The following is a 15,675-nucleotide window of genomic DNA, read 5'->3' on the forward strand; positions in this document are numbered from 1 at the left end:
ATGAGTACTTTCGTTTACGACATTGTCCCAACGAAAAAAGGATAGGTCTTGTCATAAAATTGAACCTTTTTAGATTTAAAATAATCCTGCTGTCTCCTTTACAATTTTGCTGTACTAGATAGTTAAGAGTTTGTGTTGTGTTTTTTGTCATGTGAAGTTTGGATGACATCTTTGTAACACCATCATATTTTTAAAACATTTAACGGCGATTACACGACAAGTTGTAAAAAGTGTCTAAACAACTGAAAAAGTACGTAGAGCCTGAAGGTAACTCAAAATGGAAATCTCAGAGAAACCACTAAGAGCCATAAACTTAAACTGGAATATGCTGAGACATGGATTTAACCCGGGACCGCATAAATGCAAAGTGAGCGCGTCTCAACATAGCTATCATTATCTAAAACACACCACTATTGTCAGGCGAACATGAACACATGTCAGCACCTTCATTTCAAATGAATCTTTTCCGACCAAGCCTACTTATAAAGTCTGTAAACCATTAAAATAAATAAATGTGTTTAGGGAAAAAAGAACAATATATTTCACACGGATACGACTTCCAACTTAATTTACACGGATGCGACTTCACAACTTAATTTACACGAATACGATTTCACAACTTAATTTACACGAATACGACTTCACAACTTAATTTACACGGATACGACTTCACAACTTAATTTACATGAATACGACTTCACAGCTTAATTTACACGAATACGACTTCACAACTTAATTTACACGAATACGACTTCACAACTTAATTTACACGAATACGACTTCACAACTTAATTTACACGAATACGGCTTCACAATTTAATTTACACGAATACGACTTCACAACTTAATTTACACGGATACGACTTCACAACTTAATTTACACGAATACGACTTCAGAGCTTAATTTACACGAATACGACTTCACAACTTAACTTACACGAATACGACTTCACAACTTAATTTACACGAATACGACTTCACAACTTAATTTATACGAATACGGCTTCACAACTTAATTTACACGAATACGGCTTCACAACTTAATTTATACGAATACGACTTCACAACTTAATTTACACGAATACGAGTTCACAACTTAATTTACACGGATAAAACTTACTTTACACGGATAAGAATTACTTCACACACAAAACATATATTTAGACGGATAAGATTTATTTCACAAATCTTTTCTGAATTTCTGAAATTCAATACTTGCGTTAAATGTAGGACCTTATTGTTTATCCTCCCTGTACAGAATGAATTCACACACACACACACGCACGCACGCACACACATAGACATACACACACACACGCATACATACATACATACATACATACATACATGCAAGCATGCATACATTCAAGTATTTTATTCATTGCAAGTAAAACTGATATTTGGAACATACAGATTCTCTCTCTCTCTCTCTCTCTCTCACGCACACACACACACACACACACACACACACAGAATTTGTGGTTTCATAAATATATTAATGAAAATCCAGCCAGTTTGGCATAATCCGGCTATTATTATTCTAAAGGTTACGTACTTTCGTTGGTTATATGGCATGGAAGCGAACAAAATGGAAAACAGTTATTCAATACATTTACCGTAAGTATAAATATTTTAGCTGGTATAAGCACCAAAGTATAGGAACGAACTGGCACGCTTATCATTGGACAATAATTTCGGCCACACGCACCATCGCTTCCCGTTGCACATTTAAATAATGTCATGTGACAGGCATATAAAAAAGACAACAAACCTGCGTCTGCTTTAGTTGTTTAAATTTCGACACATCGTTACGCTCCTGTACAGTCATTAAAATAGAACGTTGATACACAGTTCAGTATTTCAAGTAAATTATGTGATTGAAAATGGAAACACTTTTCTTTTTTCTGATACTTGCAAGTTTTGATCTTTTCACCATACCATGCTGGGGAATGAATAGAAGGTTATTTGAAGAACATGGAATTGTGTTTATCGTCCCTGGTGTTGATGCTGACGGTGACTACAGAGGAAACGTAACAGAACAACAGGCCGATCCCCTAACTGAACTTCAAAGAGGTTAGTATAAATAAATCAATCAAGCAATAAAGCAAATGTTTGTAAATCTGAATGCAATATATATATATATATATATATATATATATATATATATATATATATATATATATATATATATATATATATATATATATATATAGTGTGTGTGCGTGTGTTTATATATGTATTCACATTAGAAATAACACATTAAAATAGATTTTAAATGAGATATTATATTAAACTCATTTTTTGGAAAGTAAAACTTCAATGTTAATAATTATTTGAGGACTTACACAACTGATTGAGTTGTCATATAATTAAATATAATCCTGCAGATTTAATTAATAAGGTTTGCTTGTCTGCAACTTTTAATTTCAACCTTTCCATCCTTCACTCCTTCCATTCTTCTATCTTTTCGTCTTCAGTCCATCCGTCATTCCTATTGCATTTCTGCAGAAAGACACCTTGTCCGTTATTGTTGCGTTGAACTAAACTTAGCTCGCTTCTTGATACTAAGGAAACCTTGACTGTGTTCGCTCTCTTACCTCTCAGTGCATTAACTTGACGGGGTTTACCCGCTTTCCTTTCCATGCATTAACTACACTGGGTTTGCCCACTTTCCTTTCAATGCATTAACTTGACTGAGCACGCTCACTTTCCTTCCCGTGCATTAACTTTCTAAGGTGGATTTCAGCCAAATTCGGTATGTAACTTTCTGCTGACGAATCTTACGATTAGTTTGACTTTCAAAGGTCTGACTAATAATTTAGCAGAGTTACATCCCCTGATTATTATTGGACCCACGCAGTTTTGCTTCCATACAAAAATGATCTTCCTGGTTATTGCTGTGTAAAAATAAAAAGTATCTTCTGTTCAATGACTGCAGTAGAGTTTGATTCTCGGCTTTCTGCGTCATCATTTAATGAAGCTATAGTCACTAAATGTTGAAACGCATACTTTTGTTTCAGCGCAATAACTAATAATAATGTAATAGTAACCTTTAATAATGTTTTTTCTTTTTTTTCAAACACATTTTGTATGTCCTTGTATATTAATAAGACCTCGCCTAAGTTGGATTGTCAGTGTTTCAGATCATCAGCTTGTGTATTCCATTAAGAATACACCTTATTTTTATTGTGTCGCTATATAACTGTAGGTACGTGGTATAGCTTGCCAGTAGCTTCCCGTAGGTCGGTGGTTCTTTCCGGAGTTTACCCGGGTTCTTCCTCCACCAGTTACACTAGCCACCATGTATGATGGCCGCCATCGTGTTCTGAAAAATGGCGTTAAACCCCAAACTAAACATTAACAACAACAACAATTACTACTAATACTACTATTACTATTACTACTACTACTCACTTAGCCCTTTCCTGTGTAGTGTACATTGATACCTCCTTTCGACAAAATAGAACGGCGGATCATCTGCTTCTGGAATTTGTTGATTTCCTTAATGACTGCCATTGATAGGTGTTTCAACTCATTTTCAGGTACGAATGAGGTTATATTTGATACATAGGGATCCCTTTTCAAGTCGGCCGATACAAACCAATACAAATTGCAAACACACACACCCCCACACACACACACACACATACCAAAATGTTAATAAGTCTTGAAAGCCGGGTGATGTATATAGCTTCGAAACATGCCACGAAGATGCGGGACATGCGAAAATATCATAAAAGCTAGTGATTTTCTCAGCAAAGTAAAAGGTGGCGAAAAAATAAGAATTCATAACGGCACCATCACATGCAAAGCAAATGTGATATATGTAATAACATGCAAAATATGTTTAATTCATTACGTGGGTAAGGATGAAAAACTAAACAGGAGAACGAATCAACACAAATGCAACCGGCCAACAAAACATCTGCTAGAAGTCTAAACACGTTTCGACTCATGGTCGCCATTTCAATGACGTTAACCTGACGGGACAGCCCACGCTCATATCTACAACTTTAAATCCTAAGAGTTAAGGAAACTTATTGAATTAGCCGTCCCAGACCTCTCAGACCAGGCGGCTTGAGCCAAGAAGAATTGAAACCTGTTTCCCTCTTATTTTGTTTTTTATTTGCTTTTAAAAGGGTTACTTTCGGGGGGGGGGGGTTGTTCAATTTTCGGTTTCTACATGTTTGGAACTTCCTCTTAATTGGCACAATATAGTCATTATTGTGCTGATATACTGTTAAACAGTAATACATACCAATGCATTATCTCATTCCTTTTCCAAGAGTCATGTTAGAAACGCATGTTTCTTTGATAGTTTACATTTGTTTGCATGAGTTTACCTTCTAAGTCTCACTATCAATTCATGCTTTTGCATATTCTTGGAACTAATTTTTATAATTGGCACTACTTTACCATTATTATGCTTAATTCTCATTATATGTTAATACATACAAGCATATCAACAGGTTCTAGACGTTCTTTGGATTATAACTGTACAATAAATTATATCCGGGACAAAATTAGGAATGGCCATAAGACCGCAGCAAAGCGGTAGCCTATTTTGTTGCCTTGTTTCCGTCAGTTAAATATGTAATTTGAGGGCAAGCTTAACAAAAAGAGTCGTTCCTATTGCCAACTTGAAATAACTGATTTGTCAACATGTAATTAGTTCAAAATATACAGTTGTGTGCTTATTTATAATGTGCTAAACATTTTTTCTTTATGTTTGTAATGGCCTTTTTATTGTGACATCTTACAAAATTGATCCGAATAACTGGAAAGAGCATGACAGAGACCCTTAACTTGATGCGCCGTTCTTTGTAACGTCTGTACCCTGCTCTCTCTCTCTCTCTCTCTCTCTCTCTCCATTGAATCCTTCAAAAGCTCCCAACACGAGCATGCACAATGTAAGTCTAATAAATCTTTAGGGTATAAACATCGCCAAGAATGGTCTCGAGCTTGTCTTCTTTGGCTTAAATAGCTTTTTATAGTGGGGAGAAAGTATTTCCGTACGCACGATTTATTACATAAAACTAAGAGAGCTCAGCGGTATTTTACTTTTGCAAAATATTGTTGATATTATTTGTACTGTGGTCTTTGTATCCAAAGCAGACGTATCCCTGTATAAAGGTCCCTTGACGAAGCTTACATCCAAGGGGTCAGAATTATTCCTGTATAAAGGTCCCTTGACGACGCCTACATCCAAGGGGTCAGACTTATTCCTGTATAAAGGTCCCTTGACGACGCTTATATAAAAGGGGTCAGACTTATTCTTGTATAAAGGTCCCTTGACGACGCTTATATCCAAGGGGTCAGACTTATTCCTATATAAAGGTCCCTTGACGACGCTTATATCCAAGGGGTCAGACTTATTCCTGTATAAAGGTCCCTTGACGACGCTTACATCCAAAGGGTCAGACTTATCCCTGTATAAAGGTCCCTTGACGACGCTTACATCCAAAGGGTCAGACTTATTCCTGTATATAGGTCCCTTGACGACGCTTACATCCAAGGGGTCAAGACTCACCCCTGTATAAAGGTCTTGTAGGACACATAAGAACACTATTGATCCAAGGGGTCAGACTTATTCCTGTATAAAGGTCCTTTAAGGACACTTTACATTCAAGGAATCAGAATTATCTTTGTATAAAGACCCCCTGACAACACTGTACATCCAAGGGTCCAGACTTACCCCTGTATAAAGACCCCTTGAGGACAATTTACATCCAACGTGTAAGACTTTTCCCTGTTTAAAGGTCCCGTAAGGACACCTTTACATCCAAGGGGTCACACCCATCCCTGTATAAAGGTCACGTAAGGACACTCTACGTCCATGGGGTCAGACTTATCATTGTATAAAGGTTCCGCGAGGACACTCTACATTCAACGGGTGAAGCTTATCCCTCTATGAAGGACCCGTGAGGAGACTAGAGGAACAGCCCCTAAAGGTGTAGCTACTATCTTACTAAAGTCTAAGCTAGAAAATCCCCTAGGATTAATCTGTTTTGAACTCGGTGGTTACATGTCCTGTTGTTTTAAAGAGTTTTAATATTTCATGGGATATTGTTTGCTTTTCAGTTTTTATTTATTTATTCATTTATTTATTTATTTATTTATTTATTTATTTATTTATTTATTTATTTTTCGATATCTAAAACTATTAGTGATTATAATAATACCAACACCATTTGCGATAAACAGTATTATGAATATTCCAATACCAATATTATGAAGACTCCAATATCGATATTATGAATATTCCAGTATTCTATTTGCAAAATTTCAAGAACAAATAATACCAATATTTACATTTAATAACAACCGGAGATTCAACGGAATAGAATTACAGTTCAGACATTGTTTTGTATCATATTTCACAGTAGCTTAACATAATCTCTTGGCGACAAAATTCAATATATCAATATGTTCAAGAAAATGAAAATTTCATTTGTTTCCATTTACACTTGCATACTGTTATCTCTGAGAGAAATTGTCATAAGTCATAAGCCTGAAGAAAAAATATTTATAAAGCGGAGATCTCCGAGAGACCTTGTAACGTGACGCTCACGGAAGATGTATGTCTCCAAGCACGTGTGGAGTTCGAGACAAGTGCAGCTCAAAGTAATGAATATACCCACTTTATTCTAAACCCCAAATAGGTACGTTTAGGACTGCTTAAGTGGTATTTTTCTAACAGATATCTTGTCAGCTCCGGATCATGTGGATCAGACAAACTTTGGACCTCTAGATTGTAGAATTTATATATCTGGAGACTACTGAAAGCAAGGGTTTTACTTACTGTGTACATAAACATATACTTTGCCCCATAATGGGAACCAGAAATAAAAACATGTCACTAAGTTCTTTTTAATCACGATTTGATACTGGCCTAGTTTATTATGAGAAATCAATTTAGTATGTAAATAAATCGAAGAGAATTTGATATATTTAGAACCACTTCATAAATACCGATTTACCACACTAGACAACAGATTGTTACAATCACTTTATCCTCTTAGTAACTTTCAAGATATACCTCATAGCGTCAATGTATTTAATTTCATGGACAATAGCATAACATCATCCAAAATTAATGGACTAAGAAGAAATCTCGAACTCCGGCATGTGTTCAAAAACCGTATTAAGGTATACATAATTGAACCAACATTTAAATGTAATTCCGCTGATTCTAGAATTGAAAATAAATATAATACGCAAGAAAAAAGTACATAATAATTTATAAAACAATGACATTTTTTTAAAAAACACAGATATTGTGCAATACCTGTCAACGTTTCAAATATCACACTGTACGTATATTTGATAAAATATTACTTCAGATTTCAGGAACAAGTTAGATTTGATATTTTCCGAGCTATCCTATTTTAACTGAACCGAACTGCATTAGACTGCCATCTGGGTTCTCTTGTAATGTACGTTAGCAAGTTAGTGATTGTGCGGAATATCATGAATTCAATCATCCTTATTTTGTTCCATCTACATGTTTGAAACATACAACTCTTTATGAAAACTATCGCGAGGTCATTTGCTTTCAAAATATCACTCTTAGTAAACTTAAAAAGAAATGAAACTCAGTGAGGCCGAGTTTGGTTCCTGACACTTAGCACAGGTATTAATAAGGTGCATAATTACTTTAAGTTTGTATATCTTCGCCTCAGGTCCTTCGATTCAAAACCGTAACCATAATCGCAAAATCTCTGACCTTTTCTACCAGTCATATGAAAAATGTGGCTTCTTATTTAGAGCGCAGCCATATTGTAATCAGTGCTTCCCGATGTCAGTTTCCGCTGCTGTTCCTCTTCCCTATATAACGAATATAAGACCTTTCACATATTCCATGCAAACCATATCGCTCCAAGATGTCCAACGCACCACGGCCGTTATTATTTCGTCACGGCTGACATTGTGTGCATGCTTACCGTGTGTGTAATATGCCATCACACGTACAAATCATTCCTGCACAAATTGTGTGTGTGTGTTTGTGTGAGCGTGTGTGTGAGTGTGTGTTTGTGTGTGTATAAATAAAGCAACAATGTAATAAACCATTCATTAACCAGTCATAATTTCCCCGGGGTCCTCTTGCAATAAAGATGGGAGCTACTTCAACAACAAATGCGTATGGCGATTAGCGTATTACTGAATTTCGAGGTATATTTTCATTTTGCGAATTTGTACGAGATGTTTCAAACTGTTTAAATGCATTGTTCCTAAAATCGAATAAGGCATACGTCGTTATTTTGTAATATATATATATATATATATATATATATATATATATATATATATATATATATATATATATATATATATATATATATATCAGTTTTAGTATTGTGACTAATCCAGATCGGCTAACGTGGTGTGTCTGTGAGCAAGGCACGTTTTTTGCCAATCCAGATTGGCTGCTGCTGTCTGTCTCTGGGTAACGCAGTATTTTACCAATTCAGATCGGTTGCCTTGTTTTCTTCTGGACAAGTCACATTTTTACCATTCTGACTCGGTTGCCATTCCTTCTTCTATGCATGTCACTTTTTACCAATCCAGATCGGTTGCCGTGCTTCTTCTAAACAAGTCAATGTTTTACCAATCTGAACTGGTTGTCGTGCCTTGTCCCTGTGAAAGGCACTGTCTTACCAACCAGGATCGGTTGCCGTGTCTTGTCTCTGGGCAAAGCACTTTATTAAATAGTCTGTAATGTGTCAACGTGTCAATTAATCAATGACTATGATGTCGGAAAAGAATTTGTTCAGGAACAAAATTAATACGGACTGCAATAATTTGTAACATTTGCTTTCAAAATGCTTTGTTTCAGCTTTGTGAAAGACTGTGCAAATAGTTGGAGTTGTCTAATTTATTGAGACTTACACAGTATATGTCTCGTACGTATGACAAACGTCATCGCTATTCATGTTTACATCAGGGTGATACACTCTGTGCTGTTGCCGCTGGAAGCATCTTTTCACTCAAATTCTAATAGGAATAAATGCCATTTAAGGGCATGTTACTCCCTTTGTTTGCCTTACAAACTTTGCAGTTTTCACACCGTACTGGGTCATGTTTTCCTTCGGCGACATTATTTTATATCAACATCCACAAGGCCAGAATGCCTATGTGTAATAAACACCTCAAATGAACTTACAAAAAGGCGTTGGTCAAGTTAATTGACAATTTTAACTTAGAAACCGAAATACTAAACAGCTCTTCACAGTCGAATAAACCGAAAACCGATGTACTAAATAGCAATTCGCCGCCGAATAAATCGAAAACTAATGTACTAATTATCAATTCACCACCGAATAAATATAAATGTTTGCTTTCAACTAGCTTTATGTTGCTACTCCCACCCCTCTCAACCCCGACCCCTAACCTGCAGCCACTAAGAGCTAATACAATTTTTTATTTAAATTTCCAATTATTTGCAAGCTGAATATACTTTCTTATGAGAACTCATGCGTGTGGACATAATTAATTTATGGAAAATAATCTGATTTTGTTTCAATTTCAGCATGCAATATGGCGACAGATGGCGCTATTCTTAACGTGGTCACAGATAAGTCTGTATGGGGACCAGTCACGGATGAAAGATATCTTCCACTTATATATGCCATCGAAGAGAAGTCTCTCCAAATAAATTTTTTTGTCTTGGAAAAAGGTCGGTCCTACTTATATTAAAAGTATTGCAAAGCATTTGGAATGGTACATTTTACACCTTCTAGTTACTTTATCAATAACTTCCTTTAAATTTGCCCATCGAACAGACTCGTGCACAATAACACATAAGAAGAAATTAAAGAATGCATCATTGAAATTGTGGGAGTGATAGAGTCAATAACGTTCAAATTATGGGTAGCTGCCGTTTTCGGGAAAGCACTCTGCTTTCTAACTCTTAGAGATTTTGTTCTTTTTTGTTTTTAAGCCAAAGAGTCCCAAATAATGTCATGAAGGTTTACATTTATATATATTGAACGTTAAAGCATCATCTAATAGAACATTACTGTATATTGGAACTTGAATACGTTAAACTGATTCACTTGTCTAGAAAACCAGAGCATGCGTTTCATTATATAACATGATCTAATAGAGTTAATACATTTTGCACCATGATATAATCATTTGATGTCATGGTATTGTTACACTGGGGGCCACTTTGATTCATAACAAGCAACAATTCATTCTTGACAGGAAGTCGAAAACAAAATATTTGTGTATGTGATTTGGATTTTTAACGTAGCTTTAACAATTTTTTCAGTCATATCGCTACTGTGTCTGCAGTTTGACAGTTTATAGTGATGTCTAGCACTGGGGTATCATCCCGCAGACATGTAGCATGATGTCCCACCCAGTCACTTTTTCCTGACACCAGGCCGACCAGTCCTAACAATAACCTCTTAATGCTGAGCGCCATGCGAGGCAACTGTTAGTACCATTTTTTTATAGTCTTTCTTATGACTCTGCCGGGTTCGAACTCGCGACCTCCCGCATCAGAAACAGATGTTCTAACCACTTGGCCCCGTAGCGGACGAAAAACAGAAGAAAGGTTCCGATTAAAAGAAATCCAGGTCCGGCTTATTGACTTGTACCGATAGAATAAAATATTATGTATGGCACTCTAACGCGATCATATGAGTTTTTCTCTTATCAATGTTAGCTGAATTTTAAAAGACTCGCTGACGCCCGAGCCGCAATCTGAATTTTGGACGGGATTGTTGTAGCCCGAGCTCGAAAGAAGAGTTTGAAAACACCGAGGAATTCGACAGATGTTCATACCAGAAGAAAATGAAAACATTTATGATCGCTATCTTTATATTGAAATAGAAAAAGAAAGCTCTGAAATTTTCAGATACAGTTTTCAAGTTTCGCCAGTGAATGCGCAGATCCCGTACGCTTGCTTTACTTAATCTTTTCCCCGGGGTGGTGCAAGCACCTGATCAGCTGAGGTAAATCAATTGACATATGCAGAAGCGTCCCACAAAGATCCACTTGGAATATCTATTGAGCACTTTTCGCTAATCGTTTGGTGTAATACTTGTCGTTTCTGAAGATAAAGCAACTGCCATATGCTTGGCATGCTTGTAATCACATGATACTAAGCTGATTTATGAACAAATGAGAATCCACACTGGATAATGATTAGTTGAAATTCCACTTTTGTTGTATTGTTAATTATACGCTCTGATTGAAAAGGATGTCTTTGAAAAGACATATTTTTTCTCTATTCGGAAATTCCTCACTCATCTGTGAGACTGGAGAATGTAATTTGCATATCTTCAGCCAACATATCCACAATAAGAAATGAATAATCCTTTGGTTTGGTTGCGTCCCGTGTAAAGGATAATTGATCATTTGATTTGGGCCCGGCCCCTATAAAGGATAAATAATGTCACTTGAAATGGGACGCCGTATCATAAATAGGGTCCCCATTCATGCACCTTGTCCGACAATGCTGAGCACGCATTGTCTTTATCTAAGACTATATCATCTAATATAAACACATTAATTACTCTGCATGTTTTCTGTGTTAATTTATCAATATGAATACGCTAAAATATTATTTTCCAAGGCACCGTGCCCTAAATGTTGGTACGATGGAAAACGTAATTTGGAATTACGGCATGTGCATTCCTGAATGTCATGGAGTTAGGCACACACACACACACACACACACACACACACACACACACACACACACACGCACACACAATCGCTTCTTTTGGATAATCTTCTCAGAATATCAACATCAGCTGGAAGGTTAACCTAGGATGCAATAGTATCTGGTTCAAGGTGAGTTACTCATTCACAGTCGTTTTATACCGTGCAGATCCGAATATGCTATAGTCTTTGAATAAATAAGTACCACCATCTACCAGGGGATAACCTCCGAAAGACTGGCAGAAGTAACTGAATATCTCATAATGATAGAAAGCAAAGGATCCCATTCAGTTCTGACCTGGCGTGAAATTTCGTTCCACCGTCTTTTTTATAACAATCAGTAATAGTCATAGTAGATTAACTTAGGTCTACTAAACAATCAGCAAAATCGGGACGACTGCAACGCCACAAACACATCTAGTGTGTGTGTGCGGGCGCTTTATTTCTCTTGTGTGAATGACAAAACACGTGTATTAAGTTTGCGATGGACACGTCGTTAACGTCAGTTCAAAGTGTGGGCTGTTTTTTTTTTCAAGGTCACATGTATTATACACCAGGTGTTGTATTCAACTAAACCTTTAGCAAGTGAATAGACTGGTATGCTAGGAGTACCTGTCATGCCATGGTAAGTCTACAGACGGATGTACTAGGAGTACCTGTCATGCCATGGTAAGTCTACAGACGGATGTACTAGGAGTGACTGTCACATTATCCTGACACCAGGCCGACCAGGCCTAACACTAACTTCGTAATGCTGAGCGCCAAGCGAGGAAGCTGTTAGTACCATTTTTGTAAGTCTTTGGTACGACTCGGCCGGGGATCGAACCCACGACCTTCTGCATCCGAGGCGAACGCTCTAACCACTAGGCCACGGGAGCGGTTGTTTTGTTGGGGTGGGGGCGTATTCAAGTGAAATCTTGGTACAGTAATAATGTAGGCCTAAGGTGTGTGCATTAGTATGTTAGGGTTTCTCGTCTCGTTGCTTCATAATAAAGGTCATCGTAGGCAAAGCACCATGTTCCACGCAACCCGTACTTTCACTTAGAAAATGGAATTATAATGTAATTGATTATTTGTATGTAAACATTAAAGTTAATATGACATTCTTTTTAACATCCAGATTCGAGTTCGCTAAGGCACCAAAGGGCCGCTGGAGGAGGAGGAATGGATCTATACAATATCATCGCCGTAGCGTCAGGTGGCACTGTCTTTCAGACTTCCAAGGACCAGATAGCTGCAGTTGTCGATATCATCAAGGTAAGTACGTGATTAAGCACTAGAATCTCGCTAGTTGTGGATGTTATCCAGGTAAGATTATAATATACACCAATAGAATCTCGCTAGTTGTGTATGTTATCCAGGTAAGATTATAATATACACCAATAGAATCTCGCTAGTTGTGGATGTTATCCAGGTAAGATTATGATATACACCAATAGAATCTCGCTAGCTGTGGATTTTATCAAGGTAAGTGTATAATATAACACTAGAAACTCGCTAGCTGTGGATATAATCAAGGTAAGTGAATGATATACACTAGAATCTCGTTAATTGTTGCTATTATCAAGGTAAGTATATGATATACCACTAGAAACTCGCTAGTTGTGGATATTATCAAGGTAAGTGGATGATATACCACTCGAATCTCGCTAGTTGTGGATATTATCAAGGTAAGTGTATGATATACCACTAGAATCTCGCTAGTTGCGGATATTATCAAGATAAATGCATGATATACCACTAAACTCTTGCTATTTGTGGATGTTATCAAGGTAAGTGCATTATATACCACCAGAATCTCGTTAGTTGTGGATGTTATCAAGGTAACTTCATGGTATTACACTATAATCACTAGAAATGTTGTTGTATTGTACTTTCCGGGGCCCCGAGTGGCCGAGTGGTCTCAAGCGGTCTCCGTTACGGATCATTGCCATCTCACCTCTGTCTGCGTGGGTTCGAGTCTCGGATTCAGCCAATGTGGGTATGTGAGAAAGCTTGCCAGTAGCTTCTCGTGGGTCGGTGGTTCTTTCCGGGGTTTTCCCGGGTTCGTCCTCCACCATTGATACTGGCCGCCATGTATAGCCTATCGTGTGCTGAAAAATGGCGTTAAACCCTACAACACCAACAACCAAAACAACAAGTATTGTACTTTCCCAATCATTCTTTTGAATTACATTTGGATGTTACATTATTATTTTACGTAGAGTAACAACTTTTTACTCTCGAAAAAGACTCCGCGATCATTCATTCCACACCACTCCTGACCAATTTTTGTAAATGTATTATTATTATTATTATAGTATTTATTGGTTTTAGAACTGCTAATATATATATATATATATATATATATATATATATATATATATATATATATATATATATATATATATATATATATATATATATATATATATATATATATATACTGTTTAGCTCACCTAGATTTCAGTTAGAGTGATCTTCCCTTTATACCGGGATTTTTGCCTCAAATCCTGTGAAATCCTTGATTAGTAACTACATATACGTAGTTTGGATGTTTTCCACCTTAAAACAAGTTGGTGTTTAATACTCGAATGGAAGTATACGCCATCTACACATCTCCAGCGTTTCTGTTATTTGTACACACACTGCGATAATCGTATTCAAAAGTGCAGGTCTGGTGCTTAATATAGAAAACGTTTTGAACATTGATGTATAATTACCACTTCTAAAGACCTCATCAATTTGTACACAAAGGTTCAAAACCATATCATTTACTTGAGAGCGATATAGCAAGGAACAACCACCTCTGTTACTATCTCGCACATAAGAAATACGGACGGGCTACGTGGATCAATATATCATGTTCCGTCCCAACCTCAGTAACTGGACACCGTCATGCCAGTCATGATCGCCACGTTCCTCCACGACCGAACACGACCATATAATTCTGATCGCAATGGGCTACGACCTCTATCGAACATGCAACATCAGTCACCGACAGAACGAGTTTGTCCAATTGCACAATTCGAATATTGCCGCTAGGCACTTCCTGCGTACGATGTCCAGCTTAGTGATTCAGTACCCAAGAGCCCAGTTCATTAACCCATCTATACAGCATTCTAACCCGCATAGTGCGCTTGGCTTCTCCTGTGGACGACATCCCTTTTATATTGGCACTCTCATGGATGAATCTAACACACACAGTACCACCAGCCACTTCCGGTGTACGATGTCCAACTTGGTGCCTCAGTTTCTAAGAGATATTCCTTCACTCATTCTCAAGTCATTGCAACCCAAAAGGAGCCTCTACAAAGCGACATCTAGTAAGTAACGGTATCTGACTCAGGTCACGCTGAAAGATTAGTCAGCTGCCATCCTCGACATTCTTCCCCAGCTACTTCTCAGTTAGCACAAGATACATCAGCTTGACTGCCTTAATCCACATTTGCCGAAAATTGGCTTTTATTTTCTTTTGTCCTTTTTCGATCGTACTATGATGCATGAAGACTCGGCCGTACAGACTTGGACTGAAGAAGTTTTCCGGCTTCCTCAATCCTCTGTATCACCTGCCAGGTATACAGTTTCGGCGTCAGGTGATCATTTGCTAAGAAAGAATATACTTCATATTGCTTCCACAATCTGGACTGATTACGTCGTCAATTTAAAGTTCCAAACGTCTACGTACGCTTTTACTCTCAACGCCTTCCCTCGTCTTGTTCTCGGAGGTTCTACAAGTTTAATATAACCAGTTGTCCATTTGGATACTCATCAGTTGATTCGTACCGTTGTGACCGTGGAAGCAATGTTGGATCCAGTATTTATGACAATCTTTCAATGGGTGCTTACTTTCTCCCATCCTGAATCTCATCGGACAGTGCTTGGGAGCCTGTTTATCGAATGACCCACTTCTTTAAGCATAGAAACCCAACATGTTATGATCTTGTCCGTAACAGCAGCTACAACTGGTCGAACGAGCTGCAATGCTCACTACCTACTCGTCACCTCTTTCACGCTCTAATA

At 37.3% G+C, this 15,675-nt stretch overlaps 1 protein-coding gene across 1 annotated transcript in view; it reads left to right on the forward strand.

Annotated features, from left to right (window-relative positions):
* The first annotated feature begins 1,810 nt into the window (after positions 1-1,810).
* The window catches only part of LOC149792051 (uncharacterized), a 53,078-nt gene continuing 39,213 nt past the window's right edge, over positions 1,811-15,675 (forward strand). Inside the window, exons 1-3 of the mRNA XM_089969325.1 lie at positions 1,811-2,073; positions 9,530-9,676; positions 12,794-12,930. Of these exons, the coding sequence (XP_089825451.1) occupies positions 1,884-2,073; positions 9,530-9,676; positions 12,794-12,930 (474 nt within the window). The 5' untranslated portion in view covers positions 1,811-1,883. The remainder of the gene's footprint in view (positions 2,074-9,529; positions 9,677-12,793; positions 12,931-15,675) is intronic.

Source organism: Sinohyriopsis cumingii, chromosome 9 (genome assembly GCF_028554795.1).
Source record: "Sinohyriopsis cumingii isolate HCF-2022 chromosome 9, ASM2855479v2, whole genome shotgun sequence".
In the NCBI taxonomy this organism is placed as follows: domain Eukaryota; kingdom Metazoa; phylum Mollusca; class Bivalvia; order Unionida; family Unionidae; genus Sinohyriopsis; species Sinohyriopsis cumingii.